The sequence below is a fragment of the Rhinolophus hipposideros genome (assembly GCF_964194185.1).
Source record: "Rhinolophus hipposideros genome assembly, chromosome: 2".
NCBI lineage: Eukaryota > Metazoa > Chordata > Mammalia > Chiroptera > Rhinolophidae > Rhinolophus > Rhinolophus hipposideros.
This window is the reverse complement of record NC_138048.1, coordinates 40,419,930-40,441,110: the sequence shown is the minus strand read 5'-3', so window position 1 is coordinate 40,441,110 and position 21,181 is coordinate 40,419,930. Positions and strand designations below refer to the sequence as shown.

Below are 21,181 nucleotides of genomic sequence, written 5' to 3'. Positions count from 1 at the left end.
GAGTTTATCCTCCCTCCTCAATAATCTTAAGTTTGGGGCAGGCTGTGTGGAATGACCAAATCCCACCAAATGGGCTTGAGTCTGTGAATCATTTCAGCTGGATCAGGACCAGGTAGACAGTTTACAGGGTGCTTGCTGAAGAATGTTTGCTTCTAAGCCCTGCAACCTTTGATGAGGACTACAGAGCTTTGGCAAAACAAGAAGCTGCCAAATTTATGTTGCTTTTCCAGACAACTTTATGTTCACCCAGCTCTGATTTAGACAGAAGACAGAGCATGGCAGAGATCTGTGGCAAAAGCAGGCAGCTCCTTCTGATTCACTACAACACAGGTGGGCAAAGATGGGGCTTGATCATCTTTAGAAGACTAACTTTCAAAATCAGTTCATTCATTTGCTTCTATATTTATATATGCACTTTGTTAACTTTTGTTCAAACAAAATGTTAGCCAAATATGTGCAAGTAATGGAAGCCATTCTAATTCACTCAGGATTAAGGCCCAGAGCCCCCAGCCCTTTGCTTCCCACTGATTTCTGTCTTGTCACCCCCATATTTATTCACATTTCATTTTCCTGAAGATAACGAGAAACCCATGCGAGTGGTAGAGGATGAGGACTTGGTCGACCAGCATCTCATCAGTGAGCTGAGGAAAGAGTACGGAATGGCTTACGATGAATTCTTCATGGTGCTCACAGACGTGGACCTGAGAGTCAAGGTACAGAGTCCTGTTTTCCATGATGCGGTACCACTCCTTAGAATAGCAGCTCTAAAGTTTTGTTAGTGAGTCAATTAAACGTACAGGTAAGCGCAAATTCTTTCATAAATGGGAAAGTTTTGTAATGGTCTAAATATCCCAATCTGGCCTATGGAACCGCATCCAGAAATGTGGTTTCCAGAAAAGACTGGGTTGCATGGCCTCCTATGGCCCAGCTACTTGATTCAAAATAATTTCTTCTATAATATAAATGTCTTGCATTCATTAGATACTTGTTGAATAGCTATGAAGTGCCAGGACCTGGGGATAAAAGGTGAAGAATATTTGGCCTCTGCCTTCAGGAAAACCAGATTTAACATAAGCCTACTTTGGAAAGGCCTGGAAATCTACCTCCTGATCAAACATGGACAGGACAGGAGGGTTTTATACCTACTTTCTTCATATAGTTAGGGACAAAGGTTCTGAACTATGAAAAATAAATAATAACAAAAATAACTCACTTTACTGAGTGTTTTCCTTATGCCAGGCACTAATCTTAACCCTTTACAATTCTTATCTCAAACCTCTAGGATAAATAATAAGTATTATCTTTGTTTCGCAGAGGAACAAACAGAGGCCCAGAGTGGTTAAGTAACTTGCCCAAGTTCACCTTGTTAGCATTGGGCTTCGTACTGAGAATATGCCATGATTATGTGAAAATCATTAGGAAAAAGGCTGCCTGAGCTGTCAGAATAGCTGATCCAACTTGCAGCATTTGTTTTTGAATGTGAAAAAGGTCTCTTCAGTAATTCATTCTGCACATGTGCTGCCCCGTCTCTAATAGGAGAACTTAGACTAGATGATCTCTAAGCTTCCTGCCAGCTTTCGCATCCTATGGTTCACTGAATTCCTGCTTGGGGCATAACTCCAAGTCTAAACTTTTCTCTAGTTTACGCTGGTTATGCTCAGCCAGTCCCAAAATCCAGGTTGCTGTTGGAAATCCAACAGGTATGGTCCAGGAAACTGAATTTCATTATCTGAAGTTGGATCCCAACTCTTTCTGAGAATACATAAGGAAGCATGATCTAATTTTAAGTGATGCTCACTCACAATAATCTCTGGGAATCAAAGAGTCTATGTAGATTCCTGATGACTACAGAACAGGCATCCTTCTGGTGGAAAATTACCCTTATTACTCAGGTCATATACTCTAACATGTTATTCTATTCCTTCTCACTTTCTCTCCAGTTGTGTAGTGAACAGGAGCCAGCTTAGTCCCATAGGTAGGGCAGTGAACCTAGGATGTGGGTGGTGAGGAAAGCATGGATCCTTTCCAATGAAAAGAATGCAGTTAAGAAGAAATCCTCATTAGAGGTAAGAGGTGTTTCTTTCATGGATTCAGGACCTCAAACATCAGCAAAGGCACTATTGCTGGAGAGAGTTTATAAATCACTGAGCCCTCCAGGCTCTGATTTCTCCAGACTCCCCCGAATTTTCCCTGGCACTCTATCCTCTGAGCAGAGGGAAGAAACATTATGTACTTTCTATTCTTTCTTAAACAGCAATACTATGAAGTGCCTATAACAATGAAATCCGTGTTTGATTTGATTGATACTTTCCAATCCCGAATCAAAGACATGGAAAAGCAGAAGAAGGAGGGCATTGTTTGCAAGGAAGACAAGAAGCAGTCATTGGAGAACTTCCTATCCAGGTACATCACCTTTGGAGTCCCCGAGGAGGCAGGCGGGAATGTGTTCTGGGTGAATTAATGAAAACGCCAAGGAAACACACAGCAGACACGTGCAGCGAGTCACCTCCCCTGGTGGAAGGTCTGCCTGCTTCACAGCCCTGGCCACCGGGCATAGTCTTGTCCTTTTGGAAGTGGCTCTTGTCACAAGGCTGGCTGGGGTAGCTTTGGATAAATCTTTTCTCTCTTTTCTGCTCCCTTTTTTGGGCACAGAGTACAGAATTCTGACCTATGAGGGTTAATTTATTTGGTCAGTGAATTTGGAGGGTGTTGTATACAGCATTTTTATTTTACGTATTTATTTAATAGGCCCCTTCTAGTTTCAAACAGGATTTGGAATGCTGTGCTTGATTTTTCTGCTTCCTGCCAATTCTGCGAGAACCAAAGTCCAACCAGGACCTCAAAGGGAGAAATCCTCTTGCCCCAGCTCCCTGCTTCCCTGGGGAGTATGGTTTACTGCAACTCATGGTAGGGGAACTCTGGTACCCACACAGAAAAGAGTGTTTAAAAAACAAAAAAATCACTCCACTTCCTCCATTCTCCATCCAGTCCATCATGTTGGATGAAAATTCTGCAGCGCCTTTGGAGCCATAGGAGATGCAAAGCTGCAATAATTCCACCCACGACAAATAAAAAGTACAGAGACCTCAATGCAAACCACCCAAACGATACTGTGTGGCTGAGGGGCTCCTGAAATGGAACAAGATTTAGCTTGGAGGCTCAGTGTTAACTATGTATCACTCTAGGCAAAACTTCCTTACTTGTGTCTATAAAGCACATTCTCCATAAATGAGCCAGAGAATAAAGGATTCTATGATGAGTAAGTGAATATCTTGAATTCCTCTAGATTCGGGAGAGTTGGGTCTCTTAGGAGATACCCTTACGATATGTAAAGAGCATAGGACTTATCATTCATCAAAGTTTTGGATCTGCAATTTACTAGCTATGTTGCCTCTATGCTTCTTAATTAACCTGCTTTAAAAATCTCTTCCCCACAAATGAGAATAAAGATAATAAGTAGCCCTACCTCCATCCCAGGGTTGCTTTGATCACGTTTTGTATGCTTATCTCTGTGCCAAGCATTTCCTCTTCTTTTCTGGGTTTAATCTTTACCACAATCCCATGATGTAAATACTGCAACTATTGTCGTGTTGCAGATGAGACAACTGAAACTAATGGAGATTAACTAACTTTTTCTCATCACTGATCTGGTGTCAGCTCTAGGACTCAGTGGCTCCAGGATAATCTGGCTCCCAGAGTCCACATTCTTATCTAATACTCCTTTTGGAAATATAATGTGAATTATTTTTAGTCTTGGACCCAGAGGCCCAGAGTTTGAAGTGAAAGAAGATAATCCTAAAACCACAGGATTTCAGAACTGAAAGAAACCTGAGGTTCTTCCTTCATCCAAATTTTCAGTGCAGTGCAAGTATCTGGAATGTAGATGGAAGGTGCATGCCTCCATAAGGACTTAAAACTCAACTCAGTCTTCAGGCCACTCTCTTGTCTGAGAAAGGGACTCCACTGGGCAGGGACTCTAGAACTCCACTGAGCAGAAGGCTTCTTGTACAGTCCTGGGACTACTATTGAAGCATCAACTTCTGATCCAAGGTTATCCCTCTAGATGGCAATGACTTAGAAGATGAATGATAAGAGCTTATTGTTGCCCTTGAGGTGTTTCATTTTTCGTTGTTTTTTTTTTCTTCCCTTCCCTTCCCTTTTCTTCCTTTCTTCCTTCCTTCTTTCTTTCCTTCCTTCCTTCCTTCCTTCCTTTTTTCCTTCCAGAAAAGATTCTTTAAACGTTTACTTTTGATTTTAGTTCTCTCTTAAACTTTTAAGTTAGACTTTTAAATCTTATTACTCTTTTTATAACAGCAAATCTTAGCTATCATTTTTAAGGAGCTTTGAATAACGTTTGATCTTGCTTAAAATCTCAGTAATTAAACAACTTCATTATTTCAAACAACCATTTTACATTTAATATATTTCTTTCAATTGCTTGAAAATAAACAAAGAATCTCTGAGTACTTAAATGATCCATAAGTTTAATAAGTTAATCTTTTAAATACAGTGAATCTAAAGTTCTGTCATATGTTCCAACAACTGTATAAACTTAGTAAGCTTTCAACTTAAAACCATACATTTAAACCAATTACTCAATTACACATTCTAATTTGGGGTTTCAAGGTAGTCATTTGATTAAGCCAAATTACCTCAAGATTCACAAGAACATAAATTATAGAAAGAAAATCAGGATCCTTCTTAGAAATATATATTATCACTATGACTTTGATTATCTGAAAACTTTTTCTTCTTAATTCTAAATCTTTCAGGACTGACAGGTACATACCTACTGAACCATTCCAGTAAACTCGGGTTGCCCAACCTTTACAGACAGTTACCACCCAGTTCACTGATGTTATTTATAACCAAGGATTTGGGCCAGCCATGACACTCAGCCACAAACAGACATCATGAGGAATTCTTCTTACCATCCCTAATCACTGTGTAATAGGGTTTAAACTTGAAAGGGACAGCTGACATTATCTCAATTTTGTTCACTCATAAAGCTTGCAATGCTCATTCTCATCGATCACTGATTTGAATTTGTCCTATCTTTGATTATTAAGACTTGTAGACACATTTTGCATCTAAACGCTTTTGAATTGGATAGGGCCCTACATTATGTAACTATATTTTCCTTCTAATGTAAGAGTTTATGGGTTCTTACATTCATTACTATTTCAGGAACATACATCTCTTATGGATATTCAGAATGGTATATGATTATAATTTAGATGTCCACGGCTATACATGACTTGTGGTCACAACTCATGAAATCACTGTGCTGATAATTATCGTTGATCTTAAACTTTAAATTTCAGTAGTATGTTACTTAAAAGCAGTAGTAAGACAGCCCTGAGTTTAATTCCTGTTTTCTCTACATATTAGTTGTGTGATCTTGGGCTGATTATGTAACCTTTCTAGGCTTTAGTTTTCTCATTGGCAAAATGGGGATAATAAATGTTATTATTTTTAATATTGTTGTAAAAGGTAAATTCAATACTAAAGGTGGCCCAGAATATGGCCCAGAACCTAGCATAAAGTAAATAATTGATAAATTCTGGCTATTAGCAGTATTAGGGCCAGTTATTCAGTTCTTAGTTAGAGAGCTTTTTCATCAAGGGAGAGGTAAGAGGAGGAAATTTAGTAAACACCTTAGGATTAAAACCCAAGCAAAGAGAACTGGAAAAAAAAATTTTTTAATGAAAGTTATATAAATAAATCAGTATCCAAGTGGGAATTTTCCTTCAAATTTGCTGCGTTGTTTGTGGGTCTATACAGCCTGGTTTCAGCTGACCAGACTCTGAAGCCAGTCTAATCTTTAGTGACCCTTTTCTGGTTCAAGCTATAATTACCTTTCTCTGACACAGAAGCCCCAAAGAGTGGGCAAATGCACACTAATTTTGGATGCCAATCAAGAGAAGCAAACATATGCATAGGTTGTAGAATTTTTATTTACTGAGAAGCTAAAGTGACAAAAAATCAAAAAACTAAAACACCCCAAAACCAAGCTATCCAAAATAAGGAATTGGGTCCCATTCACTTGTTACATCCTATGGAAGTTACTTCTTTCAGTGTCACAAGTTGGGGCCTTCTATCTTCATGTGAAGGGCTGTAGGAGGAAAAAATCTTTCCTTAGGGGAAATGACCTTCACTTAGTTGTGTCTGCGACAGGGAGTCTCAGATCCCATCCCTCTCCAGTCAGGACAGCATTCAGTGGTGCACACAGGTAAACAAGCCAAAATATACCTCACCCAAAATAGCTGCCGGCAGGATACCCTACAGCTCTGTGTGAGGCCAGGAAGGCTGGCCTGGTTTGCATGCTGGCTGAGGAGCTAGGGCTGGTCTGGCATGTCTCCTAAGGAAGCAGGGAAAGTACAGGAGACCATGTTTGTCATCCGACAGTAGTCACTGTTCCCTTCCCAGGAAACCTCGGACAATCTCAGATACTCCTCTCCCCTCCTCAGTGCCAAACGCATTCATCTTGCTATCCTCAGTGGAGATTTTAGTTTTTCTTTCCCTTTAAAGAAAAATAAGCAGAGGAAGCAAATGTAATGTCACAGCAAGCAATTCTTGGCGAGCCTTGCTACAGGCGTCCATTCAGAGATTGTATTTCATCAGACTATCATTTTCTCTCATTCACCCAAACCACTATTCCCCCAAGAGGGCATTTTCTTTGGGTTGAAAACTCTCATGTTCACTCTGAGGCTAGAAGGGGCACTGGGAAAGAGGCCGTGAGTAAAATCATCTGGCTTCCAGCTCAGTGAGTGCACTAATACCACACAGTTGCCTACACTGAAGGCACAAAGCAAAACCCCAGCTCCAGTGAAGGCGGAATTTGAGACAACTCAATACAGTTGCCCCTTGGTGGCATACCCTCACTCCCTCACACTCTTTTAGGGACCCTGAGAGCACCAGCCAAGCATCAGTATCACTGAGGGTGGGAGATTAGAGAAACCACTGGCCTGGGAGTCAGTGAAATCTGTGTTTTGCTACAACCTCTTAGATTTACTAATGAGGCAAATTATTTCACTCCTCTAAGCCTCATTTTGTCATCTGTAAAATGGAGACATGAAGCCGTTCCCTCACTGAACTCTAATGAGGAACATATACTGTGTCGATGAAAATAAGCTATAAAATGATACACAAACATAAGGATTAGATCAGTTGTCATCGGGCATCATGGTAGACAATGTCCAAGGTCTGTTCATGAACAAAGTTCTACATTGAGAAGCCTGCAGATGTAGACACAGTCTATATTCATGCCATCACATGGAAAACTTACATGGATGAGCTTTGGTTTAATTCTTATAACACCACTTTGAACTGGATACAATTTCTGATTCTAGAGATGACAAGGAAAAACAGAAACTGAGGAACGTGCTCAAGGAACCCAAAAAGTAGCAGTGACAAAACATGGCCTCAGGTCTCCTGACTATAAGACAGCAGCTCTTTCTACTACCCTCCTGTGTTGGAGCTGTAAGAGCAGAAACAAGTTTACTATGTATTTTAAACTCCTATGGCTCTAGGTTTAGTCCCAGTCTACTTCATAGGGGCACTCTGTAAGTGTCGGTTCTTACTAGTGATATAGGGTATATGTTAGAACTTGTATTTGCCTCTGGAAGAATCACAGGCTCCTGAGGAAGGTAAATAAGTCTTTGTTTTTCCAGGAACTCTCCTGGCTCCTTTGAACCACTTTCCCAGTTTTCCTTCCTCCTGTCACCATTACCTACTTAAAATTTAGTTATTTTTTCCTATTCTATTTCCTGTCCATATATTCATTTCTTAACCCCTTCCAAACCTTACGGAATGCTACTAAAACTTGAGTTTTCTTCAGTTCCCTCCAATTCCCTATTTCTGTTGCTACACTATAACATAATTTTAGTCAGTCTTTCTTGCATCTGAGAGCTTTGTCTCTTCTTAAGTGACTTCTTCCGTCATAGTGGCTAGACTCCTGCCTGACACATCATGCAAATGCCACACACAGTAAGCAGACTGTGAAATTACAACAGAACAAAGTGCAGGAAATGCAGTATAATGGCCTTGAGGAGCTAGGAGACATTTCTAAGGGTCAGTGTTTTTTATTCTGGGCACAGGAAAAAACCGACAGCCTAAGTTCCTCTGCTTTCTTACACTAGCCTCTGTTGTTTGAAGCAGTAATTGTGGCCTTCTGCTTCTTTCCCAGGTTCCGATGGAGGCGGCGGCTGCTGGTGATCTCTGCGCCTAGTGATGAAGACTGGGCCTATTCACAGCAGCTCTCGGCCCTCAGTGGTCAGGCCTGCAATTTTGGTGAGTAGGAAGCCTGGTCATCACGACGTTAGCACAGTACTCTCATCCTGGTCAGTTCTAAAATGGGACATAGCAGCTTAGATCATCGAAATATTCCCCGGTCCAGACTGTAGATTCCCAGACACTTATTCAATTATATTGAGTACAAAGTTTCTTTCAGACTGGAGCTACTTTTTTCAGACTGGGGTCTACTTTTTATTTTCTCAGTATTCTCCCTGCTCATATTCTTCATTGAAGTGTTTGAAAAGACTCCTTTACTTTCAGGGATCTGTATTATTATGTGTCTTCTTGTTTTGATGTTTTTAAATAGTTGTCTCAAATATAAAACTCAGGTATCATCATTTAGTTCAGTAATTCTAGGTACCAACATTGGGTACTTCTCTACACATTAAATGTCTCTTATAAAACAGGAATGGCTTTGCGAATGAATATATTAGGTGAAGCACACTATAATATATTGCCATTCCATTAAAAAGGATTTTGGTCTATAACTGGCAGACAGCAAGATCTGTTACAAAGAATCTTATTTTTAAGACAAACGGGTAAAGAGAAACAATTTATTATTATTATTATTATTATTATTATTATTATTATTATTATTATTGTAGTGAATTGCCCAGTGTTTGGAAAACTTACGTATGCTTTCTTTTTTTTTAAATTTATTGGGGTGCCAATTGTTAGTAAAATTACATAGATTTAAGGTGTACAATTCTGTATCACATCATCTATAAATCCCATTGTGTGTTCACCACCCAGAGTCAGTTCTCCTTCCATCACCATATATTTGATCCCCCTTACCCTCATCTTCCACCCCCCACCCCCGTTACCCTCTGGTAACCACTGAACTATTGTCTGTGTCTATGAGTTTTTGTTTCTCATTTGTTTGTCTTGTTCTTGGTTTCATAGGGTTCTCTGCTTTTTCTGTCTGACTTATTTCGCTTAGCATCATACTCTCAAGATCCATCCATGTTGTCACAAATGTTTCTATATCATCTTTTCTTATCGCCAAATAGTATTCCATTGTGTATATATACCACAACTTCTTTATCCATTCATCTATCGAAGGACATTTTGGTTGTTTCCATGTTTTGACCACCATAAACAAAGCTGGATTGAACATTGGAGCACACGTGTCTTTATGGATAAATGTTTTCAGATTTTTGGGTAGATACCCAGGAGAGGGATTGCTGGGTCATATGGTAATTCCATTCGTAATTTTGTGAGGAACCTCCACACTGCCTTCCATAGCGACTGCACCAGTCTGCATTCCCACCAACAGTGTATGAGGGTTCCTATTTCTCCACAGCCTCTCCAAGACTTGTTACTATTTGTCTTGTTGATGATAGCCATTCTGACTGGGGTGAGGTGATATCTCACTGTGGTTTTTATTTGCATTTCTCTGATGATTAGTGATGTTGAGCATTTTTTCATATGTCTATTTCCCATTTGTATGTCCTCTTTGGAGAAATGTCTCTTCAGGTCCTCTGCCCATTTTTCAATTGGGTTGTTTGTTTTTTTTGTTGATGAGTTTCATGAGTTCCTTGTATATTTTGGATATTAGCCCCTTATCAGAGGCACTGTTTGCAAAAATCTTCTCCCATTCAGTTGGTTGCCTCTTTATTTTGTTGATGGTTTCTTTTGCTATGCAGAAGCTTTTAAGTTTCAATAGTCCCATTCGTTTATTTTAGCTTTTACTTCCCTTGCCTTTGGAGTCAAATTCATAAAATGCTCTTTGAACCCATAAGTTTAGTACCTATGTTTTCTTCTATGCAGTTTATTGTGTCAGGTCTTATGCTTAAGTCTTTGACCCATTTTGAATTAATTTTGGTACATGGTGACAGATAGCAGTCCAGTTTCATTCTTTTGCACGTGGCTATCCAATTCTCACAGCACCATCTATTGAAGAGGCTGTCTTTTCTCCATTGTATGTTTTTTGCTTCTTTGTCAAAAATTATCTGTCCATATTTATGTGGTTTTATTTCTGGGTTCTCAATTCTATTCCATTGGTCTATGTGTCTGTTTTTCTGCCAATACCATGCTGTTTTGATTATTGTAGCCCTGTAGTACAAGCTAAAGTCAGGGGTGTGACACCTCCAGTATTGTTCTTTTTTCTTAAGATTGCTTTGGCTATTTGAGGTCTTTTGTAGTTCCAAAGAAATCTCATGATATTTTGTTCTATTTCTTTAAAAAATGCCATTGGGATTTTGATGGGGATTGCATTAAATCTGTATATTGCTTTGGATAATATGGCCATTTTAACTATGTTGATTCTTCCAATCCATGAGCATGGAATGTCTTTCCATTTCTTTGTGTCTTCTTCAATATCTTTTAAAAATGTCTTACAGTTTTCAGCATATAGGTCTTTCACATCCTTGGTTAAGTTTATTCCTAGGTATTTTATTCTTTCTGCTGCAATTGCAAAAGGAATTGTTTTTTCTATCTCTTTTTCTGAGATTTCATTGTTAGTATATAGGAATGCAATGGACTTTTTACATTGATTTTTTAGCCAGCAACTTTACTGTATTTGTGTATTGTTTCTAATAGCTTTTTCGTGGAGTCTTTAGGGTTTTCTATATATAGCATCATGCCAACTGCAAAGAGTGATAATTTAACTTCATCATTTCCAATTTGGATGCCTTTTATTTCTTTCTCTTGTCTGATTCCTCTGGCAAGGACTTCCAACACTATGTTGAAAAGCAGAGGTGATAGGGGACAGCCCTGTCGTGTTCCTGAATGTAGAGCAAAGGGCTTCAGTTTTTCACCATTAATTATGAGATTAGCTCAGGGTTTGTCATATATGGCCTTTATTATGTTAAAATATTTTCATTCTATACCTATTTTATTTTAAGTGTTTTAATTATAAATGGATGTTGTGTCTTGTCAAATGCGTTTTCTGCATCAATTGATATAATCATATGATTTTTGTCCTTTATTTTGTTTATGTGATGTATCACATTGATGGATTGGCAGATGTTGAACCATCTTTGTGCCCTGGGAATGAACCCCACTTGGTCGTGATGAATAATATTTTTAATGCATTGTTGTATTCGATTTGCTAGAATTTTGTTTAGGATTTTTGCACCTGTATTCATCAGAGATTTTGGTCTGTAGTTTTCTTTTTTGTGTATTCCTTACCAGGTTTTGGTATCAGGGTAATGTTGGCCTCCTAAAATGAGTTAGGGAGTACTGTCTCTTCTTCAATTTTTTGGAAGAGTTTAAGCAGGATTGGTATTAGATCCTGTTTGAAGGTTTGGTAGAATTCCCTAGTGAAGCCATCTGGTCCCGGACTTTTGCTTTTGGGAAGGTTTTGGATGACTGATTCAATTTCGTTACTGGTGTTCGGTCTGTTTAGATTTTCCAATTCTTCATGGTTCAGCCTTGAAAGGCTATATGTTTCTAAGAACTTGTCCATTTCTTCTAAGTTATTGAATTTGGTATATAGCCCTTCATAGTATTCTTGGATGATTCTTTGTATTTCTGTGGTATCCGTGATAAGTTCCCCTTTTTCATTTCTGATTTTGTTAATTAGTGTCTTCTCTCTTTTTATCTTAGTGAGTCTAGCCAAGAGTTTGTCAATTTTGTTAATCTTTTCAAAGAACCAGCTCTTTGTCACATTAATTTTTTCTATTGTCTTTCTGTTCTCTACTTCACTTAGTTATGCTCTGATTTTTGTTATTTCCTTTCTTCTGCTGACCTTGGGTTTCACTTGTTCTTCTTTTTCTAGTTCTTTAAGGTGTAATATGAGGTTATTTATTTGAGATTTTTCTTGTTTCTTGAGCTAGGCCTGCAATGATATAAATTTCCCTCTTAAAATTGCTTTCACTGTATCCCAAAAATTTTGGTAGGATGTATTTTCATTGTCATTTGTTTCTATGTATCTTTTGATCTCTCCTCTAATTTCTTCTTTGACCCAGTCGTTCTTTAAAAGTATGTTGTTTAATCTCCATATATTTGTGCTTTTTCCTGCATTCTTTTTGCAGTTGATATCCAATTTCAAAGCCTGGGGGTGGGGTGATCAGAGAATATGCTGGATATGATTTCAGTCTTCTTAAATTTGCTGAGGCTGATTTTATGTCCCAATATATGGTCTATCCTTGAGAATGTTCCATGTACACTAGAAAAAAACGTATAGTCTGATGTTTTAGGATGAAGTGCTCTATATATGTCAATGATGTCCATTTCATCTAATGTGTCATTTAGGGCTGCTATTTCGTTATTTATTTTCTGTTTGGATAATCTATCCATAGCTGTCAATGATGTATTTAAGTCCCGTAGTGTAATTGTGTTTTTGTCAATTTCTCCCTTTAGTTCTGTTAGTAGTTGCTTGGTATATTTCGGTGCTCCCAGATTGGGGGCATAAATATTGATGACTTCTTGTTGTATAGTCCCCTTTACCATTATGAAATGTTCATCTTTGTCTCTTGTTACCTTTTTCACCCTGAAGTCTGTTTCATCTGATATCATTATGGCTACACCTGATTTTCTCTGGGTACCATTTGCTTGGAATGTCAATTTCCACCCTTTCACTTTGAATCTATGCTTGTCCTTGTAGCTGAGATGTGTCTCTTGGAGACAGCATATGTTTGGGTTTGGTTTTTTGATCCAATCTGGTACTCTGTGACTTTTCATTGGTGAGTTCAGTCCATTTACATTTAGGGTGATTATTGATATGTGAGGATTTCCTATCATTCTATCTTTAGTTTTCTGGTAAGGCCGTGTGTCCATTGTTTCTTTGCCTTTTTGTTGTTGTCTATTATTTCTGTGTGGTGGTATTCTATGATGTTTCCCTCTGTTTCTTCTATTATTACAGTATATATTTCAGTTCTGGATCTTTTTTTTGAGTGGTTACCCTTAAGATTATGTAAAAGAAAGTTTGATATTTAGAGTATTCCATTTTCTTCAGCATGCTTACTTTCTCCATTCCCATATTCAGGTTCAGGCCTTTACTCTACCCCTTTTTATGTTTTGGTTGCCACAAATTGTCCCTGTTGATCGTGGTCGAATAGCCTCCTTTAGTGTTTCTTATAGTGCAGGTCGTGTATTAGAAAATTCCTTCAGCTTCTGTATGTCTAGAAAGGTCTTTATTCCTCCTTCATATCTAAAGGAGATCTTTGCTGGATATATTATTCTTGGCTCATAACTTCTCTCTTTCAATACTTTGAATATTTGGGTCCACTCCTTCCTGGCTTGTAGAGTTTCTGCTGAAAAATCTGCTGGTAATCTAATGGGCTTTCCTTTGTAGGTTATCATCTTCTTTTCCCTGGCTGTCTTAAGGATTCTTTCTTTGTCGTCGATTTTAGACAGCTTCAATACAATGTGCCTTGGAGAAGGTCTGTTGGGATTGAAGTAATTAGGTGTTCTATTTGCTTCTTGGATTCGAGGATCCAATTCTGTTCATAAGTTTGGGAAGTTCTCATCAACAATTTGTTTGAATATATTCTCTGTTCCCTTCTCTCTTTCTTCTCCTTCTGGTATACCCATTATTCTTATATTGCTCTTTCTGATGGAGCCAGAAAGTTCTTGTAGAGTTCTTTCATTTCTTTTAAGTCTCAAGTCTCTTTCTTCTTCCATCCGTGTAATATCCAGGTTTCTATCTTCGATGTCACTGATTCTTTCCTCCATCTGGTCAACTCTACTACCTAAGCTGGCTATTTCATTCTTAGTTTCTTCTATTGAGTTCTTAATCTCCAGAAATTCTATTTGGTTCTTTTTAAAAATTTCAATCTTTTTCATAAAATGCTCATGTTGTTCTTTGATTCTGTTTCTGAGTTCTGCCTTTCTGTGTTTTCTTGCATCTCATTGAGTTTTTTCAGACTGCAATCTTAAATTCTCTGTCATTTAAGTCATGTATTTCCATATCTTTAAGTTCCTTTTCTGGATACTTTTTATTTTCTTTCTGAACTCTTGTTGCCTTGGTTATTCATGGCAATTACTGATTTATTATTTCTCTGCCTAGACATCTACAGGAGTGGCTTCTGTAGCATGTTGCTAGCAAGAGGTCTTTCTTTCGTTTTTCAGAACTTATTGGTAGACTGTTTTATTTTTTCTCCGACTGCAGCTTTTTTTTTTTTTGTCTCACACGGTAGTGCTATGTTTTCTCTGCATTATTCCAGCTTCTCAAACAATGGGGGGATTTCCTGGGAGACGGGCTTCTCCTCTGTTCGAGTGGGTCACAGGGAGCAGTGTCTGTATGGGTATGCAGAGAGCTTTTGAAGTTCCAAAGCTCTTCCTGCACCAGATTCAGAGCCCTTATGTTTCAGCAGTTCTGTTTACTCCTGCAGGGATCCAGCCAGATAGGTGGGGCCGGGGTTGGGGTGAGTTGTGAGAGGTCACCCAGAGCAATGGCGGTGACCTCCACAATAGCCAGTCCTGCTTCCACAGCTCTCTCCCCTTTGCCGGAACTAGTTGGGCTGCGAATCTGTGTCCCTGGTCCACAGTTCTCAGAACACCAAATATTCTGTTTTTTTGATCTGACATTGCTGCTGTTCTGCTTCTAGCACTGGGCAGGTGGGGGCGGGGTGAGCTCTGGGAGGGTAGGGAGGGGGCGGCTAGTCTCAGTGCCTAAGGCTTCCGTTCTCTGCTTGTCAGTGAGGGCTTAAACCACCGTTTTCAGCCTTCTTCCCTCAGTCTTTTCTCCGAGGTCTCTGCCGTGAGTGTTGGGTTCAGCCGTGTTATATGCTGCCCCCTCAGCCCTGTGGGCCATAAGAGGAGCCCTAGCAGTCCGAGTTCTTCCATCTCCTGTAGCTGCAGTAGTTCCAGGATGCAGCGAGCTCGGAGCTTGAGCTAGGTCTGCGTCTTGTGCCTGTGCGGCTCCATCCCCGCACTTCTCCCTTTCCCCCTCCCCCACTCGTGCAATTCTCCCACCTGTAGGTGAATTCAGTAGTGGACCTCTTCATATTGCCTGTCTGCTGTGCAGGGAGTCCTTTGTGGAGTTATAGTTGTTCGATTAGTTGTAAATTCTAGGGGAGATTTACAGAGGCTCACTGCATGCCACCATTTTGATGATGTCTCACGTATGCTTTCTTTACCAAACATTATTATCTTACTTGGCTGATAGAGCTAATATCATTTTAAATATGGATATACAGAAAGGAAACTGTATAGCACATAGAACTTATTACTAAATTCAATGATGAATCACGGATATGACGGCAATTTCAAGAGTGGAAATCACAACTGAAGTCTCATTGAAGATGTACCTTTGCAGAGAAATAATTTTTGAGAGTCATGGGTGGTGGGGGGAAGTAGCAGGGACCACAGATTTAAAAAATCAATTATTGGAACATAGATGAATCAGCATTATTTTGATACTTGTATTAAGAAAAAGAATCGTTAGTTATAAACCTGTGCTTGACTTAACGTGTGTGGGGGGAGAGTTGTTAACAGAGCCTGGGTCCTTGCTAGGTACCTGTACCTGTAAATTATAAACACATTTCAATCTTAAGATGTGAAATAATAACTCAAAGGAGGCAGAAAACAAGCTCATAACAGTAAGAAAAATTAGAAAACTTGGGAATTTTTATTTCTATTCCTATTATCAGGGTTAATAATTTAAGACTTTATATTAACATTTATAAGATTTGATTGTGCCACTATTCTTAAGCCTATTTTAAATTATTTATAGCCACCGATGGTGCTAGGTAAGACATAACTTCCTAGAGCCATTACTAACCCTTCACAATAAGAGAATATAAATAAAATCAGGACTTGTTAATTTTCTAAAGATTTCTTTGCAGCAGCTATCAGATGGTGTTTTAATCTCTGTCTACAGAGCCTAAGTCACATTAGTTGTAAGCAAACTCTTTTGTTTACAATAATCAGGAAATGTGAACAAATCATGTTTCCCAGGCATAATTAAATTCATGATCTTTCCATCTGAAAACATGACCCAACAGCATGTAGAACAGAATGCCTCACTTCTCTGGGAGAAGAGTAAAGAACACAAACTTTTTTTTGGGGGGGAATATTATTTTGCCTTAAGCTCCTCCTTAAAAAATGCCTCCCATGGTGGCTTTCAATTTTATCTCCTGGACAATAAACACCATCAATATTTATATTATTAGTTTCAAGTTCTTATCCTGACCAGGCTGGGATTTTGTCTAAAATTATGAACTCTTGATAGGGTGACCTGACAGCCCCCTCGTCATCCTGAATCCCTTCATGTGCAATTCATCTTCAAAAGAATTCCAATGAGCTGCCAAGGCATGACCTCTGTCCTTTCCTGAAAATTGAGTTGAGGGTGGGAAGCAAACTGTGCTTGCCTAAGTGTGAATCCTCTAAATAAGAACCTGCCCTTGAAGCTGACAAACTTTTGTTCAAGGAAGTCAGAATTATCAATGACAATGAATGGGGTCTGTAGTCTTTTCTTCGAAAGTTATCCAGGTAAGCTTATGTGATGCTAGAAGACTGATCAGTTAGATTATCTCAGATATTTTAATGTTCTGATGACTTCATTTTTGTTTTGTCATTTAATAGAGTGTGAATCATAGTGTAAGAGCAAATTCTTCATTTCAACCTACAAAAAAACCCACAAAAAAACAAACATCTGACCCTGTTGTTAATCCCAAAATCTGTAATTGGTCTTCTTCAATGTTTTAAAAGTATTTAAGCATTTTCTTGTGGAAAGATTTGAAAATGGATTATTCCATTTAATCAGGTTATGTTCCATATTCTTTTTAGACTTACAGATTTTTAATTGTCAGACTCTGGTCTTTGGAGGTAAAAGATAACTTAGAAGTCCTTTCCCCTAATTCTGTGGCTTCCTTTTTTTTCCCAGGTCTGCGTCACATAACCATTTTGAAGCTCTTAGGCGTCGGAGAGGAAGTTGGGGGAGTTTTAGAACTGTTCCCGATTAATGGTATAGTGTTTTTATTTGCTAACAATTTAAACTACAGTGCAGTTCAGTTAAATTATTAAATTATATGCAAGCAGTGGGTGTACCTCGAAGGTGAACAAAGTTCTGTGAGTCCTCCCCACCTCCTGTGCAGGTGTGTGTGTGTGTGTATGTGTGTGCACATATATGTGTGTGTGTGTAGAGGAAGGGAAGTGGATTGCAAGCACTAACATTGTTTTAAATATGAAATCACTCATAAGTGACAGCAAAAATATCCACTTCCTTAACTAATGCTTTTTGTCTGCACAGGGCTTTATGGTTTACAAATCATTTTCATGTATGTTATCTCATTTAATTCTCACAGTAGTATTATGAAGCCCATAGATTATATCTTATTGATTCCCTTTCAACAGATGAGGACATATATTAACAAGTTCTTTACATTAGATGTGTCTAAAATCCTGACACAATGCTGGACAGTGTCAGCTGCCTTCCTCCACCCCCTTTCTTCTTTTCACTAATCGTAGAAGTTCAAATACATTTATTCAGCTCTTACATAATTGGTATTTTCCACCTTTGATGATGAAATAAGCTTTTTGTTATAAAGACAACAGCACCAAAGGGAAAATTATAATTACAAAGAACTAACTAAGCTAATTGGAAATAAATTTAAAAATATAAACAATATAGTCTTTGTTAGTGACAGATTTTAAACAAACTGATCTTGCCAGGATTAAATTAAGAGACTGGTTTTATATTTTGTCACATTTCTATAAGAGACATTATGTGCCCCAAAGTTTGACACTAATAATGTTGCAGAATAGTAGGGATATTTAATTTCTAGTTGAAAAAAACCAGCAAGCTTCTTTGGATTTTGAGCTAAAGAGGCTCACAGGTCCTCTCTCCATTCTCACAGTGATTATTTTTCTCACTTTGATGTTTTCCTGAGTACTGACTCTTTAATCCACTAACATTTTTTTCTAATCCTATTCTAGGGAGCTCTGTTGTTGAGCGAGAAGACGTACCAGCCCATTTAGTGAAAGATATACGTAACTATTTTCAAGTGAGCCCAGAGTACTTCTCTATGCTTCTAGTTGGAAAAGATGGAAATGTAAAATCCTGGTATCCTTCCCCAATGTGGTCCATGGTAATAGTGTATGATTTAATTGATTCGATGCAACTTCGGAGACAGGAAATGGCCATTCAGCAGTCACTGGGGATGCGCTGCCCAGAAGATGAGTACGCAGGCTACGGTTACCATAGTTACCACCAAGGATACCAGGATGGTTACCAGGATGACTACCGTCATCATGAGAGTTACCACCATGGATACCCTTACTGAACAGAAATATGTAAACCTTAGCCTCAGCCAGTTTCCCTGAAGCTGTTAAAGCCACATGTGGCCAGCTATGTAAAGGAGTTCTGCCTACATTACACACTGCCTACATTCCTTTCTTTTTCCTTTCAGTGTTCCTCCAAGATTAAATGAATAGCAAACTTTTGCCTACTCATGAGTTGTTACTAAAGCCTGAAATCATAAAGATGTTTGAAAGAATTGTTTGTTTCTCTAACTGGAGGCGATCAGGTGCTGAATAATGGTACTGAAAATGAATTATTTTACTTTTTTCTTACATGATGGACATGATTTGGAATACAAAATTCTATAGGATAAGTATTTATATCTTTTACCTTTTTTAGCATTAATTGGTAAGTGAAAACTATGCTTGTTAAAGAAAATTAAAGATCACAGCACATGTTTTCAGGAAACATCTGAACAGATGGAACAGACAGAATATAGCTTCTTAACCCTTTTTGAAATGTCAGTCTAAAAATGATTAAGATGACTCCGCTTTATATTGTTAGTTTCTTTCATGAAGTGTGATACCACAGGAGTCCAGTGATGTTGGCTACCAGGGAAGAAAGAACCTCACCCAGCTTTTCTATCATAGTCACTTCCTGCCCTGCTTCTGTTCTTTAGTGTCTTTTCAGAGATAGAGCAGGGAAAAGAAATCCCTACATCACCACTAGATTCTGGCACTGCAGCTGGAGGTGATGCTTCCCAGGGTTCTAGGTACCCTGGACTTCCAGGCATGGAAAACCTTCTACTTACTTGCTAATGGGCCTATTACCATACCGGACCTTGAAAAATAAAATGACAAAAAAGGAGATTATATCCAGGAATTCTTTTGTGTTTTCAAAGGCAAATATTACTAAATCACTGTGGATAAAATTGCAGCTGGAGTACAAAATACAATTCTTGTTTTGGAAAAAGAGCATTTATTTTTTATATATGGCATATAAACTACATATCCTCCTTTTCTGCCTCCCTCTTTCCCTTTCTACTTTTCTTTTTTCAGCAAACAACTACCAAGTAATATTACCAACTACTGCCCTGAGCTTTCCCTGAGTCCATCAGTCAGAGTCCCAGGCTTTAGCATACTGAAAATGCCAGCTCCATCAATAATGAGGATGCTTATTTTTTTACCACTGTTATTAATAACTAATTATTCAAATAATCTTTATACTGGCTATTAACTCTGATGAGCACAGATATTAATAACTGCATTCAAGCCACATGTGACTATTAGCTATTAACTTATCTGTGCCTATTTACACAAATTTGTCTTTACGTTATCTGGACTTTGTTATAAATAATTATAGTAAAAGTGGAGTTTGTGACTCAATAAGCTTGTGAAATCCCTTATTCTCAATGAAGATCATTTATTCTTACCCTTTTATAGGCAACTGAGGTCCAGAAAGTTCAAGTGACTTCAGAACATAATTCTCTTATTTGTACACTATGTTATCACCCTACCCCACCCCTACTCCTCTTCTCTCCTTCTAGAACAGTCTGTACTAGCTGCTTGAGGAGTGCAGTGGGGAGAGCCAGGTTTTGTGTATTGGTCTTAAATTTATGCCAAGCTGAAGTACAACTTAAAATTGCCAATAAAATGGATTCTTTACTATTGCTTCTGAAATTATGTAAGGACAATTTCTAAATAAGGGGCCCAAATAGTGTCAGTTTCAGGAAATATAATAATGAGGGAGTTTCATCTTCCAAGGAAACTACTTAAATGGAAATAGTAGAAAATTTACTAATAGAATAATATCAGTAAGGTTCTAGCTCCTGCAGTCAAAAACAGACAACACTTTTTCATAACCACGTATTACTTTTTCAATCATTCTTCTGGTTTCATTGGCAATGAGATAATAATGCATCTGAATTCTCCTTCTAATACAAGAAGTTATGGATATCATTTGGAGCACGGTAGAATAAGCCATAGCTCAGCAAAAGAACCAAAATACCTTCAGAGGAAGACACTACTAGGGAATGTCCTCAAACCCTATAATCTGGTAAAATACAAAGTATATTCCAGCAAATTGGAGAATTAGGTGATCTGAATAGAGATTCAGGGGCCATAGATCAAATAGTTTATAATCTGGGTGTCATTTTTCTATAAAAACATTTTCTTCAAAACAACAGCAACAAAAAATAGTAAGGAACAAAGACAATATAGTTTTTGAGAAAGACTTCAGAATTATGGTATTTAAAAAGAAAAGCACCCACTTGAGTTAGGGAAATCTGGAAGACTCTGAAAAGGACAGGGCCTTGCCAAAGTTGCTTGTTATCACAAAATCCTTCCATGAATTTCCAAGAGTTGTTTTTCACCAGAGAAATCCCTGGGCACTGAAGTGAATATTAATTCAGTAGAGACCATTCCCTGCTACAGAGGCCGCCGGTGCTGAGGCAGGGGAGTAAGTAGAGCCCCGGTGACCTCATTTTCTCAGGATAGTTAATAATGAAACTCACACCTTCTCAACTTCCAGAGCCTTGAGGATAAAAACAGCTCAAGACCAGCGTAAATGATGGCCTCGCAGGCCCTGATCGATGATCTGATCTCAGGACTCAGTAATGTATGGAAATTATGGGTGGAGAAGCTTCTTGAAAAGAACGTCTGTCCATTTCTCTGCCACCACTATTTCCCCTTTCCCTACTGATCGCTCTCCTATCTTCCTTTGTCCTCCTTGGCTGCTCTGTACTTCATGGTTCGGAGT

The 21,181-nt window shown here is 38.5% G+C and overlaps 1 protein-coding gene across 1 annotated transcript in view; it reads left to right on the top strand.

Moving 5' to 3' along the window:
• Window positions 1-20,100, top strand: part of CCDC80 (coiled-coil domain containing 80) — a 38,305-nt gene extending 18,205 nt beyond the window's left edge. Inside the window, exons 4-8 of the mRNA XM_081027835.1 lie at window positions 577-713; window positions 2,255-2,403; window positions 8,189-8,292; window positions 17,069-17,149; window positions 18,121-20,100. Coding sequence (XP_080883961.1) covers window positions 577-713; window positions 2,255-2,403; window positions 8,189-8,292; window positions 17,069-17,149; window positions 18,121-18,467 — 818 coding nt within the window. The 3' untranslated portion in view covers window positions 18,468-20,100. The remainder of the gene's footprint in view (window positions 1-576; window positions 714-2,254; window positions 2,404-8,188; window positions 8,293-17,068; window positions 17,150-18,120) is intronic.
• Window positions 20,101-21,181: the final 1,081 nt, after the last annotated feature.